General features: G+C 37.4%; 1 protein-coding gene across 3 annotated transcripts in view; it reads left to right on the top strand.

Moving 5' to 3' along the window:
* The window catches only part of AKT3 (AKT serine/threonine kinase 3), a 156399-nt gene that overhangs the window by 11391 nt on the left and 118471 nt on the right, over nucleotides 1-26537 (top strand). For all 3 annotated transcript variants that reach the window (XM_026669404.2, XM_087967234.1, XM_087967238.1), the window contains exon 2: nucleotides 198-337. In XM_026669404.2, the coding sequence (XP_026525189.1) occupies nucleotides 292-337 (46 nt within the window). In that variant the 5' untranslated portion in view covers nucleotides 198-291. The remainder of the gene's footprint in view (nucleotides 1-197; nucleotides 338-26537) is intronic.

Raw genomic sequence — 26537 nt, forward strand, 5'->3', positions numbered from 1 at the left:
TTTATAATATTTTCTTTTCAAATATTTTTAAAAAATATTTTTATGATTGCTTTATGTATCAGTGGTTTTATTTGATTGGTGTATGTTGTCCAGAATCATTTTTAGTGAAATGGGCAGCTATATAAGAGTGATAAATAGGTTGAGTATTAAGCACTGGGACATCAGAAGAGTTAATTTTTGTTTATTTACACTTTCAGGCTGCTTTAAAATATTGGAAAGTCAGAAGAATAAAGGAACTCTAAAAGTAATACTGCAAAATATTCTTTAATCTGAAGGCTCAGTAGAGCCATCATGAGCGATGTTACAATTGTGAAAGAAGGCTGGGTTCAGAAAAGAGGTAAGTATTAATTGAAATATATGTCATAGAAAACATTTAGATAGCAATTATTCACATAATTGAGTATATATTCTCACTACTTACGGGGTAGTATGTTATATATTATACCTTAGGTTCTTTACTGTTATAACTTGCTATGTGTTAATATATAAATAGTCTATAACTGACTATTTAGATTCATTATTTTTGACAAGTCTTTTGCCCATTAATGTGTATTCTGCTGCTGGTATAAGAAATTATGAACCAGGAATTTCAAATTTTAAACAAATTAGAATATAGGAGAAAATATTTAGAGAGAATGTAGAAGAATCCATAATACACATTTTATTATAATATTGTAAAAGATTACCGTATTGCTGGCGTATAAGGCGACCGGCGTATAAGCGACTCCCCACCACCACCAGAAACGCCCTCCAGAAATCCCGGGGCTGCAGCGGCAGGGCGGAGTGCCAGGGGCCGTGGGAAGAGCAGGAAGGCTGCAGCCTCGGGCGGAGCGAGGCGGCGGGATGAAGCGGAAGCGACGCAGGGGATCCGGGAAGCCAGAGGCGCCTTCGCTGCGTCCAACAAGCATCCAGCCGGCAGTGGATATACGGCGTATAAGCGACCCCCCACTTGGAGGCATGTTTTTCGGGCAAAAAAGTCGTCTTATACGCCGGCAAATACGGTAAATAATATATTGTCTACTATCAATTAATGTGGATCCCAGCTAGGCATTTGACTTCAAAAAGTAAATTATAGGCTAGAGTGGTATATAATATTTAGGATTAATGTTTGTTATATAATTCATGTATCTTGATAATATCAAAATAATATGAAGTTATATTAGAACAAGATACTAATTCCTATTAATCGATTTTTTATAAAGTTAACCAATGATGCTTTTTGTCTATTTTTAAAAATGATTTTAATAATAGTGACAAAATCAAATATTATAATTATACTCTAGCTATATATTATAATTAGGTAAGACTATATAAAAATACATGGAAAATTTCCAGATTCAAATTTATCTTAAATCGCCCTCTTAGAAGACATTAGAGAAATTAAAAGATAAAAAAGGATGAATTTTAATTTTGATATTAAGAAAATAAAGTAAAAGTTTAAATCTGGAATCCATCTATGCCCCAAATAAGACTAATGAAAAGATTCTATGAAAAATTGTAATAAAAAATGCAGCTGGGGGATACATGAATGAAATGCTAGATCTGAATTTAGATAAATTTACTTCTCAAAGAGAAAAATGGAGGAAAACTCCCAAAAGGAGTTTTCAATACATGGGCACACTTGCTTTGATGAATGCTTGAAGACTACAAAATCTGAAGGAAGGGGCTATATGTTCTTTTCTGTAAGACATTGTGGATTTTCAATAATTGATACCTGCTGGGTTTCTAAGGCTCTCACATCATTTATTAAGGAACTAGAAATTCTCTCAATGATATGTATGGACCAAATCCAATTTTGAGAAGAAAAAATGCTTTTCAAATAGAATAACTGTCTGTAAAGAAGGCATATTTCAGAAATATAAAAAACCAAAATGTTCCTTCAACATAAATACATCATCAGGAATATCAGAGGCAACAATATTGGAGATATGTAAAACTGATACGAGAGAAATTCTTATAATGTTTGCATCAATGTAGTAGATGAAAATCACGATTGGAAGGAGGGAAAAATAAAATTAGAAAATTTCACAAAACTAATCTAAACAGGTATTGAGAGAACGAAACAGAATAAAACAACAATTAGTGGAAATAGAAGAGCTCCAAAAGAAGGTATAGATATTCTCATTCTCATGATGAAAATACAAAATAACTGATGATTAATGGCCATTTAGTTTGTTTTGGGGAAAACTGGACACAGTGTCACAGCTAAGATCCATGCCCAGTAGCCAGTGTGGATGCTGAATTTTCTCCAGATAAAGGAGGAAGCATGAAATCAACCCCTCTGATCTCCAGATGGCGGTTTCCCATGAGTTAACAGTAAAGATGGAAGCTTTTGCAGTTTACTTGCTAGTTGAGTGGTTGGAAGGAGTTGGGAGTCTATCTAGGTTCACTGCTGTGGTGCAGCCAATGTGGAGAAAAGAACCAATTAATGCTCAATTCTTAACCACATTTGGATATAATTATTTTTAGCATGAGAGAGACTTGTTTTACATTAGATAAATATTTCTCTTGGTGGTTTTCCTTTTTTGGGTGGGATAATAATTTAAAAGCTGAATTAAAGTTTTAAATATGTGGAATAGTTGGTAAAAAGTTCAATAAGGAATGACAAGAAAGTTAAAAACTGTTGAAGGGGAAGTTTATTTTATAAAAAGATTAATTTTTTTATGAAACTACATTTTCAAAATCCTAACTGAATTAACACTCAAACTTTCCATGGGAATGCATTTGCTATATATTAAACATTGTTGGTAATTGATTTGATTCACAAAATAAAAAATAAAAGTAACCTGAGTAGATTGAATATTTGGTTGAAACCATGGAAACACAGATGTGGTGCATGCCTACAATTACAGTTTTAAAAACTAGAGAAAGTTTGTGTTTATCTTATCTTCTGTTTAACAGTTTGGTTTCAAATAATGATGTATAAGGCAGGAGGAATAGAGGATAGAAGAGGTTCCTTAGAACAATTGTTAGAGAAGGAAAATAAAATAAAGCAATTTCTTTAAGTTTCTACACACAGTGTTTGATGAATTGGAATCTAAATTGACTCAGTCACTTGAAACGCTATTCATAAGGTGACCAACCATCCTCCTTTACGGAGGATAGTCCTCCTTTTGTAAGTTCTGTCCTCTCTCGAAAAGTGTCCTCCTACATATCCTCCTTTTTGATATTTGAAGACTAATCTGTAAATCTCCATATTTGATCTATGCCAATCCGATCCGTTGTGAGTGATGTGATGTATTTGTATTTGACATGAGGATTTGTCAAGGCTCAGTACAGTGTGGTGAGACGCGATTATGAGACGCATGTGCTCCACACAGGAGAATTGTTTTGAGAGAGTGCGCTGTGCAAGAGTGCGATGCGTGCAAGTGGCTTTGTTTTTCTTCTTCAATTTATTTGTGTCCTCTTCATTGTAAAAAAGTTGGTCACCTTACTATTCAGTCTTTGACAAAAAAACATAGATTGAAGGCTTGATAAGATGAAAAGATGGAAAATTCTATCAAATGGAGATATAAAATAAGCTAATGATAATATGGAGATTTAAAAAAGTAAATGGGAAATTGGAGAGAAAAATAGTGTGGCTGGGAACTCAGAAGGAATTCAGTTTGAGATTTAAAGCTATCCCACAGAGTTCAGATGCAAATAGAGAAGAAAAATTATACCAGCATTGGCCAGTATTTTTGGACTGGAAAGATGAGGATACTAAAGCAAAAGAAATTCATAAGGTGCCATATACCTAATCAACTCACATTTTTCAAGAATAAGATTTTGTAAGGCTAAAAAACGCAGGGGATCAAGTTTTCCAACAGTGCTTCAAAACAAGATTAAAGAAGAAACGTTCTATCACATATGGTAGTCATACAAAAATACTCAAAAAGTATTAGAAGGATCAAAATAGTCATTGCAATTTTAGAAAATTAGCACTATGCTTTCCATTCTCAACACCGATGCTCAGATACTAAGATTGATGGTATTGAAAGCCACTGAGAGATCAAGTAGCACCAGGATGGATGCACGACCTTCATTCTGATCCTGTTTGGCTCTGTCAAGATTCCAGTCATGCCAAGCACAATCAATTCTGCCTTAGCAATAAATCCTCACCTCAAAAAATTGGACTTTTTGGAGGAACTATATTCCAAACTTAAAATTGACAGGGAATGTCTGAAAACATACAAAAACACAGGTCTTAAAGAATTCAGTAAAAAACATAGACATTTGTGAAGGAAATCTATAACCATTCAAGATATCAAAGAATAAGAGAGATAAAACAATTAAAATTGAATACATGTCAGACCCAGATAGACCGATAGCCCAGAATTACCAGAAGGTGGAAGAGGAATTAGTGAAATCACTATTAAAAATGATGAATGAAATCAAGAAGATAAAAACAATGTCAAAAACTGAAATAAGCATTCATAACACAAAAAAAGAGAAAAGCCATAAACAAGAACACAAAGAAATCTCAATCATGTAGACCAATTTCATTATAGAATGTTGTTTGTAAATATATCAGCTAATGTAAAAGGAAGTTCATTCCCAAATAATAAGCACCTACCAGAAACATTATATTCCAAAGATGACATTAATGGAGAACAGTGGAATTAATTACTGTACTTACAAATGCACTAAGTATATCAATATTATGAATAAGGGAGCTGTAATATTTTAGCTGAGGAAAAAGCTTAGACATCTTTGAATGTACAGTATATTTCTGCTGGAGGGTCTAGGCCAATGGTGGCTAACCTTTTTGGGCTCCTGTGCCGAAAATTGTGCTCGTGCTCACGTGCCTGCACCCAGAAGGCAATGTGCCCCTGCTCATGCGCGCACCTCCCAGCTGATTTTTCATGCCTTTTTCGGCCTCCCAGAGGCTCGAGGGAAGCCTCTGCAGTTTATGGAGGCAGAAAAACAGGCCCGTTTTATCACTTCCTGTATTTCCGGAAATACTGGAAGTGATGAAACGGGCCTGTTTTTCAGCCTCCAAAGGCTTTAGAGACTTCCCTCAAGCCTCTGGGAGGCCAAAAAAGGTCTGAAAATCAGCTGGGAGATGCCTGCATGCGCAGTGAGGTAAATTTGCCTGGGCCTCCTGTGTCCGTACAAATGGCCATAGGTTCGCCATCACAGGTTTAGGCAAAATGAATCATGGAGAAGGATCCCAGACAGCATATATCAACAACAATAGCAAATAGTACAGTGAATGGAATACACTCTGCAAACTTCTCAGTATGAAAGACACAAGCCTCTTTACTATTTGTAATCTCTTTGGAAGTCACAACAAGCAAGATCCTAAAAGATAAACAATAACTGGAATAATTATTAAGGAGAGGGATACAAAATGAAATACTATGCAGACAATATAATATTAATATATTAATTATGCAACCAAAGCTCCATATGACTGTTGATATAAATAAAGACTTTGGCTGCCTTTTCAGAAAGAAAATTAATGAAAAGAAAGCTAAGATAATAACAAGGCATTTAACCTCTGAAGAAGACTTTATAAAAGACCCACTGTCTGTAAGATAGCAAAGGATTCAGTGAAATATCTAAGACTCCACTTGACAGGAAGTAATAAAGATATAATTCAAAATAATTACAGCAAATTATAGAAAGAAAAAGAATGAAATGGAGAGCTATCACAATAAGTTTCACGTGAGAAACTTTGATGAACTGAATTAAGAAGAGTCAATGGATCACTCAAAGAGAAATTGTTGTCAAGCTTGGCATTTCACAGGAATGTATGGGTCATATTATTGATGTTCTTCAATATTATAAGATTTATGGAAGATAGATTCCTCACATGCTGAGAGTTTCAAGAGTTGATACTTGCCAGTAATTGTCACACTTGACAAAGAAAGCGAGGAAATTTTTTATAGCATTGTGGCAGCCAACAAAATATGGGCTTATCATTATGACCCAGAATTGAAGTGTCAGTCCATGGAATATCATCACAATGTTTTACATAGGAAAAAAAAGAAAGAAAAATAAAAATTAAAAACCCAGGGTTTGACAGGAAAATTTATGATGTACAGTTATTTTGAGACACAGATGGTATTATTCACATGGATTTTCTTGAACCTGGCACCAGTATCAGCTCAGAGTGTTATATTCAACTGCAATACTCAACAGAACTGCCATACCCAAAACTTAAAACAATGATTAAGCAGAGTTCAGAAGCATAAAAGGAAGTTTTTCTGTGACATGGTGATAGGCCTCACACTCCACAAACCATTGAAGAGGTATTTGAGAAGTTAGATCTGTCATCTTCCATCTTCTTACAGTCCAGACTTGGTGACATACAACTTCCACCTATTCTCAAAATTGAGGAATACCTTTGTGGGCATCCATTAACTGAAATGAAAAAACTATAAGGTTTGGTTAGGTTCAAGGAGTCCACATCATTAGTGTTCTCCAACATCTGAAGCTACACGACCACTATCTTATTCAAGCATTTTGCCCCAGAATGAAACATTTTTAACTGAGTACAATGAGCAAAATAGAAACATAGAAACAGAAAACTTATGGCAGAAGAAGACCTAATGATCCATCAAGTCTGCCCCTTAACAATAACTGTTAATGGAAATGAGATTTTTGTATTTTTTGTTTTTAAAGAATAAAAATTTAAAAAATAAAAAAAACAATTTATTTTTGATTGTTGTTTTTTACTTTTTAATTATTTTTATTTCATTTTTTTATTTTTTGTTGGATGATGGACATGTATTTATCCCAAGCATAAACTCAGTTACTGATGATTGACTCACTACTGCTACTGGAAGTTGGTTCCAAGCTTCTACTATTTTTCTGCAAAGTAATAGTTTCTAACATTACTTTTAAACTTCCTGTCAGTTTGAGATTATGCTACTGTGTTCTTGATTTTTGCTTAATATTGAAAATACTGACGTTAAGTACCTTATTCATACCCTTAATATATTTAAAGGTTTCAATCGTGTCTGGCTTTTTCCTTCTGTCTTCCAGGTTGTACATATTCCGTTCCTCCTGTCTCTTCTGATATTTTCTGTCCCTTAGACATTGTATCATTTTTGTTGTCCATCTCACTCAGTCTTATCAATATCTTTTTTTAAGTGATGTCTTCAGAACTAGACACAATATTCCAATATCACTAAAGCCCTATAAAGCAGGATTAGAACCTCCTTTTTCCTGCTGGTGATCTCTCTGGTGATGCATCCCAGAATTATGTTGTCTAGCCCAGGGCTGTCAAACTTGTGCCCTGCGGGCCGGATGCGTCATGCACTGGCCACGCCCATACCCAGTTAGGAAAGGGGGAAAAAGTTGCGATATGTCATGTGACGATGCCTTCATGATGCGAGTTTGACACCCTTCCTCTAGCCATATTGTTTACTCATTTTGCAGTCATCTGCTATGAGCACCCCTAAAGCTTTATCTTCTGTTGCTCTGTCTGACACTGTACCCCCAATCCTGCCAGAGGATTCTTTTTCCCCAAGTGCATGATCTTAGATTTAGAAACAATGAACTGTAATCTCCACATTTTGACCAATTCTCCAGCAATGCCAAATCATTTTCCATGTAAGGAATACCCCCAGGACTATCAACTCTATTTCATACCTTTGTGTCATCAGCAAAAAGATAACACTTCTGTAGAAATCCTTGTGTTGTGTCACTTACAAGTATATTGAACAGAACAGGACCTGAGCCTTGTCATACACCCTTTGTGACAGACAGTGCCCCGTTAACAATCACACAATCACCCTATCCCTGAGCCAACTTCCTATCCACTTAACCACCCAGTGGTTAAGCCCTAGCCTGCACAACATTTTTATGAGCTCATTATGTGATGTGTATCAAATGCTTTGCTAAAATCCAGATAGGTTATGTATACAGCACCACCTGTGCCAAAACATTTGTGACATAGTTTAAAAAGTCAATTAGTTTGACATGACCTGCCCTCATTAAAACCATGGTGCTTTGGGTCCATCAAGTTGTGTTCTTTTAAATGTTCATAATCCTTTTTTTTTTCCAGGAGTGATTCCATTAACTTCATTACTATAGATGTTAAGCTCTCTGCCTGATAGTTTCCATCTTCTTCCTTCTTGTGGATGGGTACAATATTAGCTGTTTGCCTTTCCTGAGGAACTTAACTTGTTAGAAAAAACTGGTTAAACAGAATACTTAATGGTGCAGTGAGCATACCTAGAAGTTCTCTCAGAACTCTAGGATGAATACTATCCAGACCCATTGCTTTATTAAGCTTTAAGCGGGCTATAGCTCACTTACTTTTGTTTTCACTACTGTACTATTTCCAATATATTTCCAGTATTTTTAAATCCATTTTATGAATATTTTGTTTGAATAATTCATTTTAGGGAATTGAAAATTTTTGAGGAATAATTGAGTTTTAGTTCAGTTTTTGGTCGGAAGGGTAAAGTTAAGAAGGTTTTTTTTTTTATTAAAAATCAACAATTTCTGCCTCTGCATTATTCTTAACTTTTATTCTTGTTTTTAATATTTTACTTTTGAACATTTTCACTGTAAATATGTTTTTTGTTCAGTTCTTTGCCACTTAACTGCTCAGAGTTGCAGATATTTGAAATACTGCAGAAGCGGTTATAAATCAAATCCCTCTCATTTTAAAAAGAAAGTCTATTTTAACTATTTTCTTTAACTATGCCCTCCTAAGTACTCATTTCCAAAAATTCAAGAGGTTTCAGCTCCTATCAATATACAAGAATATATTTTGACATACCAAATTTTAAACTCTTGTTTATGAGGAAGCATCCCATGGTAAATATGTAAAATGATAACATATTTGGCACTGCTATTAACAGTATATAGCTTTTATGAATACATATTGAGCATTATTTTAGTGATGCTTCTTTATGAATAAGCTACATTTCATATGGGGCCAATCCAAAACATTTTGATGCTTGAGGACTATAATTTCCATTCTTTATACAGAATGCGAATGGAGTAGTTGCTGACTTGTTTATCTCTAATGATTAGACATTTTTAATACATCTAAGTGATTTGTGTAAGGTTAAGGATGTTGGACAGAATGTATTGTACATAGTTCTGTTCTCTCAAAATCATATCATTGGCATTTTTTTTATCAAATTCTGCCTAATGGACCATTCCAGGTAATAAGTGGGATTAAGCAAAATTACAATATGTTACCAATATTTTCACCATCCTTCATTAGCTTTAAGCTACAGTTCCAGTAGAACAAATGCCTGGAAGACTGCACCAGGCACCTGTAATTTCTGTGACTCTAGCCTTAAATGAAATAATGTATATTTAAGGATAACAGGTTATATCTTTACTTCTTACCACATAACCCATCTGTTGGTAATACATTTTATGGTATTTTGATTCCATCTTTAGGAAGACATGATTTAGAATTCAAATATACATATTTTTATATAATGCACAACTCTGGCAAATCAAACAATAATGTTGGAAATATTTTTAATAGTAAAATCATAGCTAAATTGTAATCTAATGTAAATATTACTTTTTATTTATGTTTTATTTATTAGGAAAATTTATAGGCTGCCGATCTTAAACAAATTTGGTAACTGATGAATAGTACAGAAAAAACATATTAACAAATATTAATAACATAATATTTTAGCTTTAAAGCAATCTACTAAAGTGTTTTTTGTAGAAGAAATACATATTGAAATTACCAATAAAAATACATGGTTCCCATACTTGTAGAGACTGTGCAGGCCAAAAGTCTAATTAGACTGGGTTCTATATTCAGCAAAATGTATAGGGCAGCAGATGATAGGCTTAGTTGCATTATGAAGTAGAATCCCACTATAAATCTGGGGTGGAAATTCTTCATTCAGGAAAACATTCCCTGCACCTAGAAAATCTTCTCTGATTTTAGTGCTACCTCATTCTAATATTTATATTGTAAGTTGCTTTCATCTATGCAGTTAGAATTTCAGATCCTTTTAAAACTTGATCCTATAAGGATGAAAGTAGTTATCCACATGAATAAACATTATTGGAAAACTTTTAACTATGTTAAAATGTTTTTTAATTTTTAAAAAAACTGTAAATACGATTCTTAAGAAATTGAAACATTAAAGAACATCTGCTTTTTAAATACTGCTAAATTGTAATAATTAAAGGTTAAATAAAAGCTGGGAAAGCTTTGAAATTTGAAATGTTTGTTAACAGCTAGTAACATGACTTATTGAAGACATTTTGTCAAAGTTGAAGAAGTTAGAGCTAATTAATTTCTTGGGAGACATATGATGAAATTGTAGGTGTGATAACATATTTGAGTAACATATGGTCGTTATGGGGTACCTTTCTAATGACTGAGCAGCAAATTAAAAATAGATTTTTCTGCTTTTTAGTAGAAGTTCTTTGTTTATATTATATTTCATTATACATAATTTCATTGCATATTGGCTTTGCTTGTAATAGAATTATAAAATTTTACATGTAAATGCGCACCACTTTGTGTAATTTGAATATGGAAAGTTTTTTTTCCAAAGAGAAAATTTATTTTCCAAAAAGAGTGTTAATAAATCCACTTGATATGGTTGTTATGGGGTGGGTTTATTAACCCTGTTATTTTCTACTTAAAGCCTGACATTTGGGGGTTGGCAAATTAGGAAGACTGGAGGATTTCTAATATATCTAAAACTTTGTTCTCCTACCACTCCTTCCTTTCATTGTTCTTGAAGCCCTATTACAGTGGTAGCAAACCTTTTTCGGTTCTCGTGCCAATAATTCCTCACGTGCCAGCACCCAGAAGGCAATGTATGCTGGCCCCTGCACCTGCGCGCATGATCCCCTTGCAGTGCGCTGTGCATCTGTGCCTGCATGTGCGATTCCCCTTGCATGCTGTGCGTCCGCATGTGCGCACGATTCCCCTTGCCGTGAGCTGCACATCTATGCATGCGTGCACGATCACTCCCTGTGCCATCCATTTGCGCATGCGCACGTGATCCCTCCACATGCCACGCGGCTCTGCACATGCACCCGCAACCCCCAGGGTCTCTGTGCATGCGCGCATGTCTCCCTGTGCACCACCGCACCCCCATGCATACACGCCAGATACCCGACAATAAGCTGTTGGGTGGCGGCGGCACGTGCGCATGTGCAGTGGGGCTCTTCCGGGTGAGCTCTCATGTGCTGGGGAAATGGCTCTACATGCCACTTCCGGCATGCGTGGCATAGGTTCGCCATCAAGGCCCTATTATGTAAGCATAGCTTCCAGGCATTTAGGGAGAGATAAGATTCCACTTTATTCAACTATATGGTTGACTTGACCAGTCTTAAATGTGTTCAAATCAACTAGTTTAATGCTTTTCTTATAATGAATTGAGCAAAAATTCTTTTGTTTGAGTGTGTGTTTGTGTGTGTGTGTATATATATATATATGTATGGTATTCAGCTTTGTTCGGGTATTTTCCCATGTCATTATAGTTGTGCTTTTAAAGTTGTAGCAACGTTTCGGCAGAATCTCACCTGCCATCATCAGGCTTCTGTATAGTGTGTGTGTGTGTGTGTGTGTGTGTGTGTGTGTATGATCACAATTTTGTCATATAGTCTATAGTTTCTTACACTAAAAATTCTTTAATGTTCATATAACAAAATGCTTTCTTGACTGTTGCAGGTGTGGGCCTAACCACTGTAATGTATTTTTATATGGTATCTTGATTTTATTTTAATTTTCTATACTATTTTTGCATGTATTTTCCAACCCACTTCCTAGAATTTTTATTGTTTGCCTGGATATTCATGTTAGCAAATATTTATTTTGTTGAATTTTCAAAGGCTATAAGTGGGGATTAGTGAACTATAATATAACATGATCTATATAAAAGCAGTACATTCTGTCACTTTGTTCTTTTATTTATAACAAAATTTATCAATTTCATTGCACATGTAGTCAGTCAGTAAGTCAATTAAAAGGATTTTTAAACATCTAGTGTACAGCATTGAAAGGATCATTTCTGCCCATATACCTATTATCACTTCCTTGAAAGTTGGCAGGATTTATCTTTGTAAAAGCCATGTAAAGCAGGGTGCAGTAATCAGGTGTAGAGAATTGTGACTGACATATTATATTTCAACCAAGCTAGTATATTAGAAACTTGTTTTGCAGAGAATTTGAATATGCTTAGTACCTTTGGTTAAGAATTTAATGAAGTAAATGAATAATGAGTAAGAAGATAAATGTACAGTTACTCATTACATTTAGAAATGATTTTCTACTATGCAAATGTATTTTTATTAGCAATAAAATCACAGTATTCTTGAAAATTTAGTTAGTTCTCAGTTCATTGATTGCTCCTTAAAATACTGTTTGGATTAGATTATTGAAGCTTGAATGCCTTTGGGAAAAACTGACATCATTAATGAACTGTTATTTGTCTGTGTTTTTTTAAAATTTAAGTTTATCTATATTTTTAACATTTCCCAAAAGTTTCAGTAATGGCATTTCCTAGCATACTGGCATAATACATGAGCTCCCTGTCAGTCCACTTATTAAATAAATTCTAAAAACAGCAAAAAGCTATTCCACATGTATATAGATTTTATTGCAAGGACAAGTAGTTAGTAAAAATCAAGAGAAACAATGCACTGTAGATTTAATGTGATTTAAAAAAAATAAAAGCAGTTTGGATGCATCCAAAAATACGAACTCAAGACATTAATTTTTCAACTATAAATAATATTTTAAAAAGGGTATTACAGTCAATATTCTTTTGCTTTTCTCTGTCACCTTTGCACAAATACAAAGCCCTTCCAGTTTTTCAACATTTGTAAGATAGCAAAGTCAACAAAGAAACAAGGAAAACCTAGATAATTGGCATTCTAATCATAGATAGTTCAATGCAAAGTGAAGTACTTCTTTTAAAGTTTCGATATAACCATTGAGGCAGAACAGTTGTCTGGGTAGCTGGTGTTTCCTAAGGAACTATTTATATTATAGGAGAGATGACTACAACAATTAAGCATACTTTTTTTAAAATGTAAAAGCAATCTAAATATCAAGAAAAAACGTATTTTCCCATGGAGGTGACATTTCCTAACTCAGTAATCATAAGAGAGAGTTGTTATTATCTCTGCCTTTTAGTTAATTATGCCTATAATTTTCTTGTACATTAGGAATTCTTTAAAATGAACAACTTTCTTATAAAATGGAACATAAGGCTAAAAGTATCCTTGAATGTAACTTTTATTTCCATTTAGTGCTATTATTCATTAGTACTTGTTTTGCTGAGTTTTTACTAATTTATTGTATGCTATCGGGAAACAATGAGTTTGGATGTCTGCCCACTTCAAATAGAAAAAGATATTTATCAGTGCCAAAACGGGTGTTTAATTTAATGATAACTCAGTGACGATGACATACCAATAGTCATTCTTAGAATCAATTCTGACTTTTCTGTCAGAATTGTGTCACAACATTTTAAAAATATTCCATAGTTTCAGCATATAGTTTTGCTACTAATTATTTATGAAAAATAGTTTTTGGGTTGATTTACTGCTTAATAAAATACAAAACACCATAGAACTTAATAAATATTTTTTTTATTTCTCTAGGCATTGACATATCAATCGATTTTTAGGACATGTGGGCTGTTTTTATTATGTTTAAATTGCATTGAATACATTTTAGAACTTCAGTACTTTTGGATTTTCTTGTTAATAGCCTTAAGTGCCATTACTGTTCATAATGTGGATAGAGATCAAAAATCTTGTGATGGGGAGAAAGACATGGAAAAGGGCAGAAATGAATGAAACAGGAGTGAATGATAGAATATCTGTAGGAATAAAAACCATGAGTGCTTTCCCAGCATAATGAATTAAAGTGGATGTAAATGAAAAGGTTGTTGAAGCTGTTTAGTATGAAGAGAAAAAGTATTTTACAAAAATCTGGAATTACACAGATAGTATAATGATGCTGGTTGAGAATGTTGATGTGAAAATAAACAGGATGAGAATAATGCATGTCAGAGAATGCTTGCTATAAGAAATAAGGTTGAAAGATACTATATATAGAATATCCATATATAGACCGAAAAGGATAGTTGTAACAAATGTAGTCAAAGTGAACAAGGAATGGTTAAAATTAAAAAGGTAAAACCGTAGAGTGATTTTGATGGAAATAAAAAATGTTTTGGAAGTGAAAGGGACCAAATAAAGAGATTTTGGCAGAGTGAATGTAATTAAGAATAGAAGAGATTAAATGACTTTGGATGAAACTGAAGTAAGGCAATGCTGGTAAGAGTATTTTAGAGTTTGTAGAAAAACGATAGTGACATGCCAAACAGTGGAATTGAAATTAAAACTGTAAATGTTATTGTCCAAGAAAAAAAATGATATAAAGTTAGTCATAAATTTTATAAAGTAGCAAAGCTGCAGGTGCATATTGTGTACTTGGAGAAAATTGTGCAACTTGTTTAATATGTACATGAAAACTACAAGACCATTGGTAGAATACTGTTTCAATCCCCCTGTATATAGTAAAATAAATAAACCCTTGAGGAAATCAACCCTGATTGTTCTTTGGAAGGACAGATACCAAGCTCAAGTTCTTTGATCACCAGATGAGAAGAGAGTAATCATTGGAAAAGACTCTGATATTGGGAAAGATTAAAGGCAAAATGAGAATGAGATGACAGAGGATGAGATGGTTAGATAGCGTCATTGACGCAATGAACATGAATTTGGGCAAATTCTAGGAAACTGGGGAGGGGCTAGTGTGTTACGGTCCATATGGTCACAAAGAGTTAGATAAGACTTAGTGTCTGAACAACAAATATCCAGTAAAGGAAAAGGTGGCAAGTAGGAATTCAAAAACTACAAGGGAATTAGTTAAGTGCTGAAAAGAGGTAGTGTAATTCTAATTGAAAGTATGCGAAAGTGAGCAAAAGCTGGGAAGTATTTTGTGGCTCTTTGCTGGGTGGTATGTAGATAGTCCATATTTTTACCTTTAGCAAGTCATTAGAAGTGTATGAGTGTGTGAAAATTTATTTGGTCTCTATTGATTTACAGAAAATATATGATAATGTTAATATATTTTTAATTTTAAATGTTTTGTGCAAATATAGAGTTGAAATTTGGTTGCTTAATGCAGTAAGACTTGTACACCATGAAAGGTGTACCATGCTAGGAATCTACATTTGGTTGATCCTAGAAGACATCCCTTCTCTGCCTCAATGCCCACCTTATAGATCATCCTTTCCCCTGAAATTAGATTGGCTTTAGGTTATTGGCCTTAGATTAGGTTATGTCAACTTCATGATTTTATAAAGTAGAAACATTTCCAAAGCTTCAAGGCCAATTACTTCTGAATGGTTTCTGATCTAAACCAAAAATATAGAGAGGTCCCTCCAAAAATTACATGTTCTGTGTATTCCTTCCTTTCTTTAAATTTTAAATTTTAAAACATTTTCCAGTAATTAACTATTTTTATTAGTTATTTATTGCTAAATTCCTCGTACTCCTTTCCTCTAGGATCTAAGTGCTGAATTTTCCACAATTCTACCCAGTGAGAGAGATTGTGGTGAAAGATAGTAACTGGTAATGTGTTAATATGTTAATATGTATAACAAACCTAGTGGACTGAGATTTATGATTGGCAGATAGCAATTAAAGAACATGTGGGTGTTCCTTGACTTATAACTGCAATTAGAACTGAAATTTCAGTTGTTAGTCATGATGGTCATAAATCAAAGCATCCACATAATCTGGCCTGATTTTACAAGCATTTTTATTGTGATTATTAAGCGAATCATGTCATAAGACTGAAACATAAGATCATTAAGTGAATCACATGGTCATAAATTGACTCCCTTCTCCTAAATGGGTATATTTGCTGGAAACTAGCAAAAACTGCTGAAAACTGGCAAAAAAAAGTTACAAATCATGGTCATGTGACTGCAGGATGCTGTAAATGTAATCTGGTTGCCAAGCACCTGAAATACAATCATGTGACCATAAGGGAGGGCAGCATGACATTGGCCAGAAGTGCTTTATGGGCCATAAAGCACCTTTTCTGAGACTATTATAACTGACTCGTTTTTTTAAATGATTGGTTGTAAATTGAGGATTAGTATAGCTTGATCAGAAGACATAGAAGCAAAGCATAAAATAAGTCATCCACAGAATATATTACATATATCAATGTTTGCACAGAAATATAGGGGAATATCATAAGAACTGCTGAGAGCATTTTGTTGAAAAATAGAATTGGAGTTGGAATCTGCCCTTTCCCATTCTTCTCTCTCCTTCTATCTGGGGTAAGAAGGAACAGCTCTTGGCCTATATGACGTTCTTTTCAGTATTTGAAGAGTTCTGTCATGATCTCATTTAGTTTTTCTCAAGACTAAATGTACAGGTAGTCCTCAACTTATGATCACAACCAAACCCAAAATTTCTGTTGCTAAGTGAGATGTTTGTTAAAGTGAGTTTTGCCTGATATTACAACCCTTTTTTGCCGCAGTTGTTAAGTGAATCAATGTGGTTAAGCTAATGACATGGTTATTAAGTGAATCTAGCTTCCCCATTGATTTTGCTTGTCACAAAGGTGATCACATGACCCCAGGACACTACAATCATCATAAATATGAGTCAGTTGCCAAGCGTCTGAATTCTTATCACATGACCATGAAAATCTTCAACGGTCGTAAGTGTGAAAACCCACCATGTCACTTTTTCACTACCATTGTAACTTCGAACTGTCATTAAACAAACTGTTGTAAATTGAAGGCTATCTGTATATCCTACTCTTCCATTTGTCTTCATAGGATTTCATTTTTGCTTACCTTAATGTCCTTATGTCAAATTTCTCTAAATCCTAAAATATAGTGCCCAGACCTGGACACGGTAGCCAAGGTATGCATGGTTTGACCAAAATAGAATAAAGTCAAATTATTACTTACTGTGATTTGGAATTTATCCTCTCTCTCTCCCCCCCCCTCCCTCCCTCCCTCTCTCTTTCTCTCTCTCCCTCCCTGTCTCTTTCTGTCTCTGTCTCCCTCCATACACACATGCGCGCACATAGAGGGAGAAGAGTTAGAGAGAATATACCATATATAAGCACATGTGCATATGTGTGTGCTCTTCATCGATGTCCTTTTTGCAGTCATATTGCAGTCACATTATATTGCATGCTCATTGTAAGTAACTACCGATACTATTTCAAGATTTTCTACACAAATATATTTATCAAGCCGGCTATCTTTAATTTTATGTCTGTGAAATATTATTTACATAAGTGAACTTGTCTGTGTTAAATTTCATTATGTTTCTCTAACATCCAGATAATTTTATATGTTATTTCTATGTTCTGCAATCATGGGCATCCCACCCATTGTTGCTTAATTTGCAGATTTGATTAATATTCACTCTTTCACTTTATCCAAATTATTTATAAAAGTATTGAAGAACAGAGGACCCCGGACTGATCCTTGTAGGTGCCCGCTTGATACCTTATTAGCTAAATCAGGGGTCTTCAAACTTGACAGTTTGAAGACTTGTGGACTTCAACTTCCAGAATTCCTCTTCCAGTCATGTTAGCTCAGGAATTCTGGGAGTTGAAGTCCACAAGTCTTAAACTTGCTAAGTTTGAAGACCCTTGAGCTAAATGGATAAGAAGAGAAAGGAAAAAGGGAGGAACCAGAAACCATCTCGATACTGAAGAGCTCCCTGATGGCCAAGAAAGGATCTCTACCTAAATCCAGTTTTTTCAGGCTGGGTCTGTTTTCTGAACAAATAAAAATAAGTAAAAAGTATAGAAACATTGGGAGACTAGAGTGCAACATGTTGAGCATAAGAATTAAAAAGTTCATTCCTAGGCAAATGAGAATAGATGTTTACTTTAACAAGAGCAACAGCAGAGGGCAGAAGAATAGCAGCAAGTATTGCAAAGTCAGCATCCTGAATTAGACAACCAGAGGTTTTCCTAGAATTGGCTGTAGTTATGTATAACACCAAAACAATAAAAACTGCTACTATAAATATTACAAGAGGAACCTGAGGCTAAAATTCAAGTTTGAGTCAGAGCTTGTAATTCAACAACATGAGCAGGAACAGAGTGAGCAAAGAACCAGGTTCAACACATTCAGAAGAAACATATGGCACATTCAGAAACATCTATTAGGGTTATAATCAGTATAAAATTAAAAAAAAATGTCTTTACAATGGGAACTTCCTGAATTTTGGAAAGAAGAATAATTTTTTATTGAAAAAAAAACTTTCATTACAAGACAGAGAGCAGAGATGAAGGAAAGAAATAAGGATGCCAGGAAGATTTGGAAAGTTCAGGAGTGCCACCTGCAATTTGCTCAACTGTGCGGGAAGTCAAGAGCAAGCCAAACTGATGAGAGAAAGGCCACTCTCATATGGGGAATAAGTATGATGACGGGACATAACAGGAGGATTTGTCCAGTAAGAAATCAGCAGCTTGAATGGCACAGAGACAAATTGGAAAGGCAGCTGCTTGGATCCATCTTGTAACTGTAGTAAAACACCAGGTGAGGACAATTGCCACAGGGTTGAAGAAGGACACCAGAGGGTGTCATTTTCATGGCAAAATATGGTAAAGAGTAAAGAATAGTTAACGAGACCAAAAACGGGGACAGAAGCATAAGCCTGCTTCATATGACAAAAGGTTTGGTTATGGTCCTTGGTCCGAGTAAAATAGATACCTATAATTGATAGAATTGAACTTGAGAAGCAAAGTTAATAATTCAGAGACAACTGAACTTGTCCATGCCAAGAAAAGAACACAATTCACACAAAAAAGAACGTAATAATGCACAAGCATTATTGTCATCTATTGGTAACAGAAGGTCAAATTATAGCAAAAGGATAGCTAGGTCAGCATGAAGTGCAATGTGTACAGTATGGGACTTTCTGTAGCGCTGACAGATACTGATCTACAGTAGGTGGGTTCCCCTGTAAGCTGTGGATGTAAAGCAGGCATTCATAGGAGGAATACTGTCCAGTTCCAGGCACAACTAGGAAAATGGATAGACATAGCATTGATGCGTCCTTCAACGCATCTTCAACCAGATGGCATCAGAGTGGACTCCCTCTTTTAGAAACTTTTTGAGAGTGAGGACAGGAGTGTTATAGGGCTCCAGAACGGGCATCAAAATACCTTATTGCTTTGGTTTAATAGTAATGGGTTAAAGTCCAGAGTCCACTGCAAAGAGAAGATTCACCATTTACTGAGAGACAGAGACATCAATATCAAGAGGCAAAATAGGAAATATAAGTCTCCCAAGTCAGCCGGATTGAACAAGTTCTTTTCTGGTTACTGTTGTTGAAACTGCAAAGAACAATTTTGAGGAGGTTGAACAAAACTCTAATGGCACTGGATGTTCCAGCATCCCATATATTCATACAAAAAGCAACTTTAATTGCTTTAAGTTTCTTATTGTGTCTGTTTAACTAATTTCTTATTAGTTCCTTTCATACTCCTGATTGGAAACTGGTTTTTCATCACATGCTTTCCTTCCCACAAATGATAATGGATCATCTTGTGTTCATCCATTCCATTTAAGTATATATTTCACACCATGCATTCCATAAATACTTTTCATGCATTGGGTTGGGTTTCTCTTTGAATATCTGGAGGCACCCAATCATGTTTGCTGAAAAGGGATAAGGAATGAGCCAGATCAACCAATTTTGAGTTTCTCTTATTAATTCCCATGGCTGGGGAAATGAATAGGTTAATGGTATCTCAGCTGGTACCTTCTTTATGCAGTTTACTTTTATGAGTCAGGATTAGACAAAGCAAAGAACAGGATGATAAGAACAAAATCTTTAAATAGTATCAGATTTCATTTCCCCAACTATCAACCATAGCTTCTGATCCAGTTGTTGAATAATGATTCTGCCCACATTGAAATAGGCCAGCAGATTAATATAAAGGTTTATTCACCAATAGTTGAAGAACTTGTCTTGCAGGAGCAGATTCCAGCATTGAGATGAATGCAAAACTTATACATATGACAGTGTCAGTGATGTAATATGTGCTTTTGTCACAAATGGTTAAAATTTTGTTTTTTTATTTTTGTACATGCAATGGCAGTCCTATTATGGCCTACTATGGCATTGGGTGGCCATTTCCCCATCTTAGAATACTGTATCCTGATATGTGTGCTAATTTATTACCTTGGCTTTGTTACATTGCTTCTTTATTTCTAAATAATTGTTTGTTATTGCAAAAGAAAATATGATAATGTGTGGAAGTGTGTTTGCCTTGGTCGTATTAAATTTTTCAATGACTTGATTCCATTTATCACAATTTCTGATTGGACTGCCTCCCATTCTGTGATTGTCACAGTTCTCCTTTAGTGGGTGGTTCCAATATGTAGTAGTAAAAGAAGAGTGATTGCAGCAGTGGGATACCGCTTGCATTAAGTTGTCTCACCAGTGTTCTTTAAATGTATATGAAACTATTCTGAGAGATCATCCATCAATCTGTGGTGAAGTATCATCAATATTTTATGTTGATGATAACTTTATTATCAACAAACTTTATATTGTCACCAGAGGACAAATCAGATAAGTTGTGAAGTTCTAATACGAAGAATGTGGGATTCTGAATGGATACCGATATAATTTAATATAATGGATACAAAATAGAATTCAAATTGAATTCTAGCAAATTGCTATTTTTTGAGAAATAATTTTGATTTTGAGATAGCTGTAATGTTAGCGGTAAACAGGGCTGCTTTCTTCCTAAAGAAGCTACGTTACAGTTTGGGGTCCTCCTGGACTTGTGATTCGTGTTGAAACAGCAGGTAACAGCATCATTTCTGGATCAGGATACTTTAGCAGCAGGAATTCCTGACCTTATCACTACTTGATTAGTTTATGTAATGCAAACAACATGAGGTTGCCTTTGATAATATTTTGGCAGTATCCAGGCTGCTAGCTTGTGAGAGTTATTTAAGTATGCTTCAGGATCCAGTTTAGAAGACTGGTTCTGACCTGCCCAGCTCTGTAATTTTTAGTTTTAGAGAACTTTGTGGATCATTCCAGTGGAATTTATATGGCCTGTGTGAGGAAGAAAGATATATTGAGGTTCCCACCCCTATAAAAAGTTTGGGATACGTGGACCTGAAGGCAGTATTTCTTGTGGTGGCTCTTTGCTTCTGGAATACTTTGCCTCTGGAAATCTGAGTGGCTTCCTTTCTACTTATTGCAAGTTGGTTAAATATTATTTATTTGAGCAGGCATTTGAGGCTTAAATGTGTTTGATTGTGTGGGTGATTATTTGTACTGATTGCTGCTATCTTCATATTCTATTTCAGTTTATGTCAACCTCTAGGAATCTTTACTTGGAGGTTAATTAATTACAGTCTTAATTAGTTAGTACTACCACCTTTTATCAAATAGAGTGAAACCTAGCATCCTTGCTTGAACACAATCTATGAAACAGATAGGGTGAAACAGCCTGTTGTGCCCTTAGGGTATAAGAAATTGAAAAGGGAAATATGCAATCATTTTAATATACCATGTCCTCATTTGGTGACTCCAATTCATTTCTTAAATTGGAAGTGAAATGGTTGTTAAGTGAATTGGCCATTAAACAAGCAGTGTGTGGAGAGAGAGAGAGAGGGAGAAGGAGGGAGGGAGAGAGCGGGAGGGAGGAGAGAGATATTGTGAAGGTCACTGGTTGCTGCAGTATCGCTAAGATAAATATTGTTTTGTGAATCATTAGTGTATGTGGTAGCTGCTAAACGAGGAATGGCTGTAGCGTCACATTGTAGAGTTTAAGTTAAAATTTGGCTGTTTTTTCTTCTTTTTCCACCAATGTTTTGTTGCCTGCTTGTGCATCATGCACCAATCATCTCCAGTTTTTTTTGGCTGTCCAAACTTTTTTTTCTCCATTGTGGTGAAGATAGCATCCAGGATTCGGTAGGGTTGTTAGTCGCTGCTGCTGATTGGACTGAATCTGTCTGATCTGTGAGGACACTCCCCTGTTGCTAAGCATGCCCCAGTCAAGAAGCTAGGACGTGTTGTTGAGTGCTCTTTGAATTTGAACCTTAACTGTTAAAAATAGAACCATCCAATCCTGAATACTATCTATTTGACAGCAGGCTCCTGGTCTACCATCTGAGCAGCTGTCAAAACTCTGATCGCTTGGGGCTTCGGCCCGGAGCAAAGTGGATGGATTGGCTGAGGGCTGATTCCATTGAAGTAACGAGAAGTTGGGATGGTGTGTCTGAGGTGATCTCCACACCCTGGTAGACTTGGCTTGGGAGGACTAGCGTGTGGTCTTTTACAGCTGCCAGAACCTTATTTAGCCCATGGTGACATTTAAAAGGGCATGAAGGCAGCTGTCATCAGCAAGGGCACTTTAACATTTTTTTTCTGCCTTTGCTGTTCAGCGTGTCAAGTGGGGATTGCCCCTTGAGCCTTTGGAGGGCAGGTCAGCAGTTAAATTTAGAGAAAAAAAGGCTGCCTGTCAGTTAGCCAAATGGCGGATTCTTCAGAGAATGCCAGCTGCGTGAATAGGAGAGTGCAGGAGATGGCTCGCTGGCCATCACGCTCTCTAAGCCCTATGTCCCAGCCTCAACAGAGGACCCCAAACCAAGAGCCAAGGTGCAGGGGCTCGAAAGAGCTCCATGGCAGCAGAGTGGGTAGGGACAAGGCGCTGAACAGGCTGTGGACTAAAGCAGGGGTCCCCAACCGCCGGTCCGCGGACCGGTACCGGGCCGGAACAAGCCTTACCGGGCCGCTGGTTGCTGGCGCCGCCATCTTTTTGGTAAAAAAGCAATTTTTCGTCAAAAAGATGGCGGCGCCAGCGCTGGTGAGCTTTTCCGGTAGAAAGCCATTTCTACCTGAAAAAGCTCACCAGAAGCGCTGAGCGCCGCCATTTGGCGAAAATCACTTCCGTGACGCCACCGGAAGTGATTTTCGTCAAAAAAGATGGCGGCGCCCAGCTGACGCGGAACCGGGCGCGGCGCCCAGCTGACGCCGAATCGGGCCGCGGCGTCGGAAAAGGTTGGGGATCCCTGGACTAAAGGACAGAGAGAAGCAGCCCAGGAAAGCCTGGAAGCTGTTCCCAACAGGACCAGTGTGGATTCCCGCCAAAATGAGGAGGGACCGTTAGAAAGAGGAGCCAGGGCTCATCACAATGACAGAAGGCAGTTGCAGGAATTGGCCACAGGAGGGGCTGAAGAGCAATTTAGCTGGCAAGAGCCTGAAATCCCATTTGAATCTTCTGAAGGAAGGGATTTTTTTTCTGCCTGCCCAGCAATAGAGCAGCCTGCAACAAGGGTCCAAAGAAGCAGAGTAGCTCCAGAAGCAACTTTTACTCCCACTGCTGCTGATCTTTGGCCAGCAGCAGGGCAAGATGCAGATGGGCAGTTTAACATGCAGGCTCTACTTGTGGACGCAGTGAAACAAGGAATCCCTGCAACTCTACAACAATCCAGCAGATCTCCCTCTGTAGCCTCCTATTCATCTTCCAGACAAGAATTAAGACAAACCTCTCAGTTCCATGATGACAGGTCCTGCTATTTGCAAGAGGATTATTATGCTCCCTCTCTATGTGGCCACTCTGCCCATTCCGAGATGGAAGACCAATTAGGGAGAGATTTCTCTGATGATGAGGGCCTGGATTCTGAAGGTCCCATAATTTCGGGCCTTTTTCAACCTGCCTTATTCAAGTCGCTCCTCTTTAAGGCTTGCTACAGGGCAAGCCAAGGCTCCTGCATCATCTGACCCAATAGATGCCTCTGAAGACCCCAATGATCCACTCTTCTCAGAGAAGACAGTAACTGCAGATGTCATTCCTGCACCAAAGATATTCACAACTGTCATCCAAAGGCAGTGGTCTTTGCCTGGGTCAGGTCCCAGTCCTTTCCTGGACAAGAGGCTGTTTAATGTGGGAGCGGATCTTTCCAAGGCCCTTGAAGTGTCCTCGGTGGATGCCCCGGTAGCTGCTTGCAATTCAACTCTGATATTCCTGGTGAGCCCGAAGACTCATTGAGAGCAGAGGACAAGAGGGTTGAACAGACATTTCAGAGAACTCATCAGTCAACAGTTTGGACAGTGAAGTCCACCACCACTGCATCCTTTTTTAATAGGGCATCACTTATATGGCTGAGGGAGCTGCAAGAAATGATTCCAACCAATAACCTGAAATCTCATCAGCATGTTAATAAGCTTCTAGCAGCTGTTGAGTATTTGGCTGATGCCACCCTCAGTGCAGCTAGATTTGCCTCAAAGGCAATAGGATGTTCTATAACTTCTCGCCATTTGCTCTGGCTCAAGCTATGGCAGGCTCAAGCTATTAGGCATAGATGGAGATTGGCCACTGCCCCCTTCAAGGGGGACAAATTATTTGGTGAAGCCCTGGACAAGGTGCTGGTGGACTCCAAGGACAAGGGGAAGATCTTCTAGGTCTAGAAGGAGTGATTTCCGCTCAATGCCTTATTTTCGCTGCCCCTCCTTTAGGGCACCCGAAGCTGAAAGTGGGTTTTCTAGACCTCAGAGGCCTTTCATTCCCAGGTAAGACCAGCACCAGGACAGGACAGGTAGAAACCTTCAGTTCAACAACAAGTGGCCCTTTCGAGGGGCTGGGGGTCATCCCTTCCGATGCCCCAGATAAATCTACTGTCAATCCTCCCATTGGGGGGGATGTCTGGCCTTGTTTGCCAGGTGTTGGGAAGAAGTAACCACAGACATCTGGGTCCTGGAGATGGTCTGTTCAGGCATTTCTCTAGAGTTCCCTTCCATTCTCTCGAGGTTTTTCATTCATTGCCCTGTTTCTCAAAACACAGAGATCTATTTCTCTGCAATTTTTGTCTTGCAAGGTGGCCTTCCTGGTAGCAATCACTTCTGCCAGGAGGATTTCGGACTTGGCTGCCTTATCTGTCAGGAAGGACCTTTATATTTTTCACACCAATTGAGTTGTGTTGAGACTGGACCCTTCATTCATTCCAGAGGTGAACTCTTGGATCCACAGGACTCAGAAACTGGTTTTACCTGATTTCTGTCCAAAACCTATCCATTCTTTAGAAAAATGGTGGCACACTCTGGACATTCGAAGGGCCCTGCATATTTACGCTAAATGAACTTCTTCCTTCAGGAAGTCTGAGTCCATTTTTATATCTTTTCAACCCTCTACCATGGGTTGCAAAGTCACTTCAACAACTGTGGGGAAATGGATCAGGCTGTGCATCTCCAAAGTCTACCAATCCCAAGGTCTCGTGGTTCCTCCAAGAATAACAGCCCATTCAACAGCAGTGTGGGCTACTCAAGCCTTTCTGGAGGAGGTTTGCAGGGTGGCAACTTGGGCATCACCTTCTCTGTTCATCAAACATTATAAGCTGGATCCTTTGCATCTTTGGAGGCAGCCTTTGGATGGAGAGTTCTTCAAAAGGTCCACTCTTTCTAAGGGATTTGGACCGAACTAGGCCCACTTGTAGGACAGCCAGTTTTGGTATGTCCCAATCCTGGATGCTATCTCCACCACAATGGAGAAGGGTTGTTGGTTCTTACCTGATATGACCTTTCTCTTTGGGTGGAGATAGCATCCAGACCCACCCTGATGGAAGTCCGTTCCGAATCCAGTGGAGCACGACAATGATAAGAAAACACATCAGTCTGTCACTATTCCTTCACCAATTTCTGGGGCACCCTTAGCAACTGGGGAGTGTCCTCACAGATCTGACAGACTCAGTCCAATCAGCATCAGCGACTGACAACCCTACCGAATCCTGGATGCTATCTCCACCCAAAGAGAAAAGTCGTATCAGGTAAGAACCAACAACCCTTTCCTGTCAAATGGGATCAGATTATGAATTAGGGGATGTTATTGAATGTATGTATCCATGCCTTAATCGCAACAAGAATATTGCAAAATCAATTATGCCTGCAGTGGGCAAAAGTTTGTCAGCCTCCTGCACCATGACAGGGGGAGCATTTCTGGAGGCTTTATTGAGCCTCTGGGAGGGCAAAAACGGCTTCCCTAGGCTCTGGAGGCCCTCTAGAAGCCAGAAATGGGCCCATTTCCAGCCTTTCTGAACTTCTGGGAGGCCCGTTGTATCGCCCTCCCCGAGCCTCTGCGTGCACCCTGCACTTACCTACATCTGAAATGGGCCACGTGGGGACTCCTGGAAGGGGCGGTGTGGGGTGGGCGGGGCCAGCCAGGAGTGGGATTTGGGGGTTCTCCGAACTGCACAGAATCTTAGCTAAAGGCTCTCCTGAATCCCTGCGAACCCCCAGCAGCCCAACCCTGATTAAGGATAATTAAAACACATTGAAATATATTCACTTAAGTGCTCAGAGATGATCATGGGAATGGGAAACCTGAGAAAAGAAGACAAAGGAAGGGATATAGTGATAAAAATATAATAATAATATAAACATAATTTACAACTTCAATCAAATCAGAGATCTTTCTAGTAGTGTAAGAACCAAGCTCTTTAAAACAAATGGATAAAAAAAAGAACTGAGATTTTAGCAACAGAACAAATGCTGTCTCTGCAAAGAAACTGAAGAAACAGTAGATTACCTAGTAAGCTGCTACAAGAACAGACTGACTTCACTCTGTT

Source organism: Notechis scutatus, chromosome 1 (genome assembly GCF_049901735.1).
Source record: "Notechis scutatus isolate UNSWTSFEM ecotype Mainland chromosome 1, rNotScu1.2, whole genome shotgun sequence".
Taxonomy (NCBI): Eukaryota; Metazoa; Chordata; class Lepidosauria; order Squamata; family Elapidae; genus Notechis; species Notechis scutatus.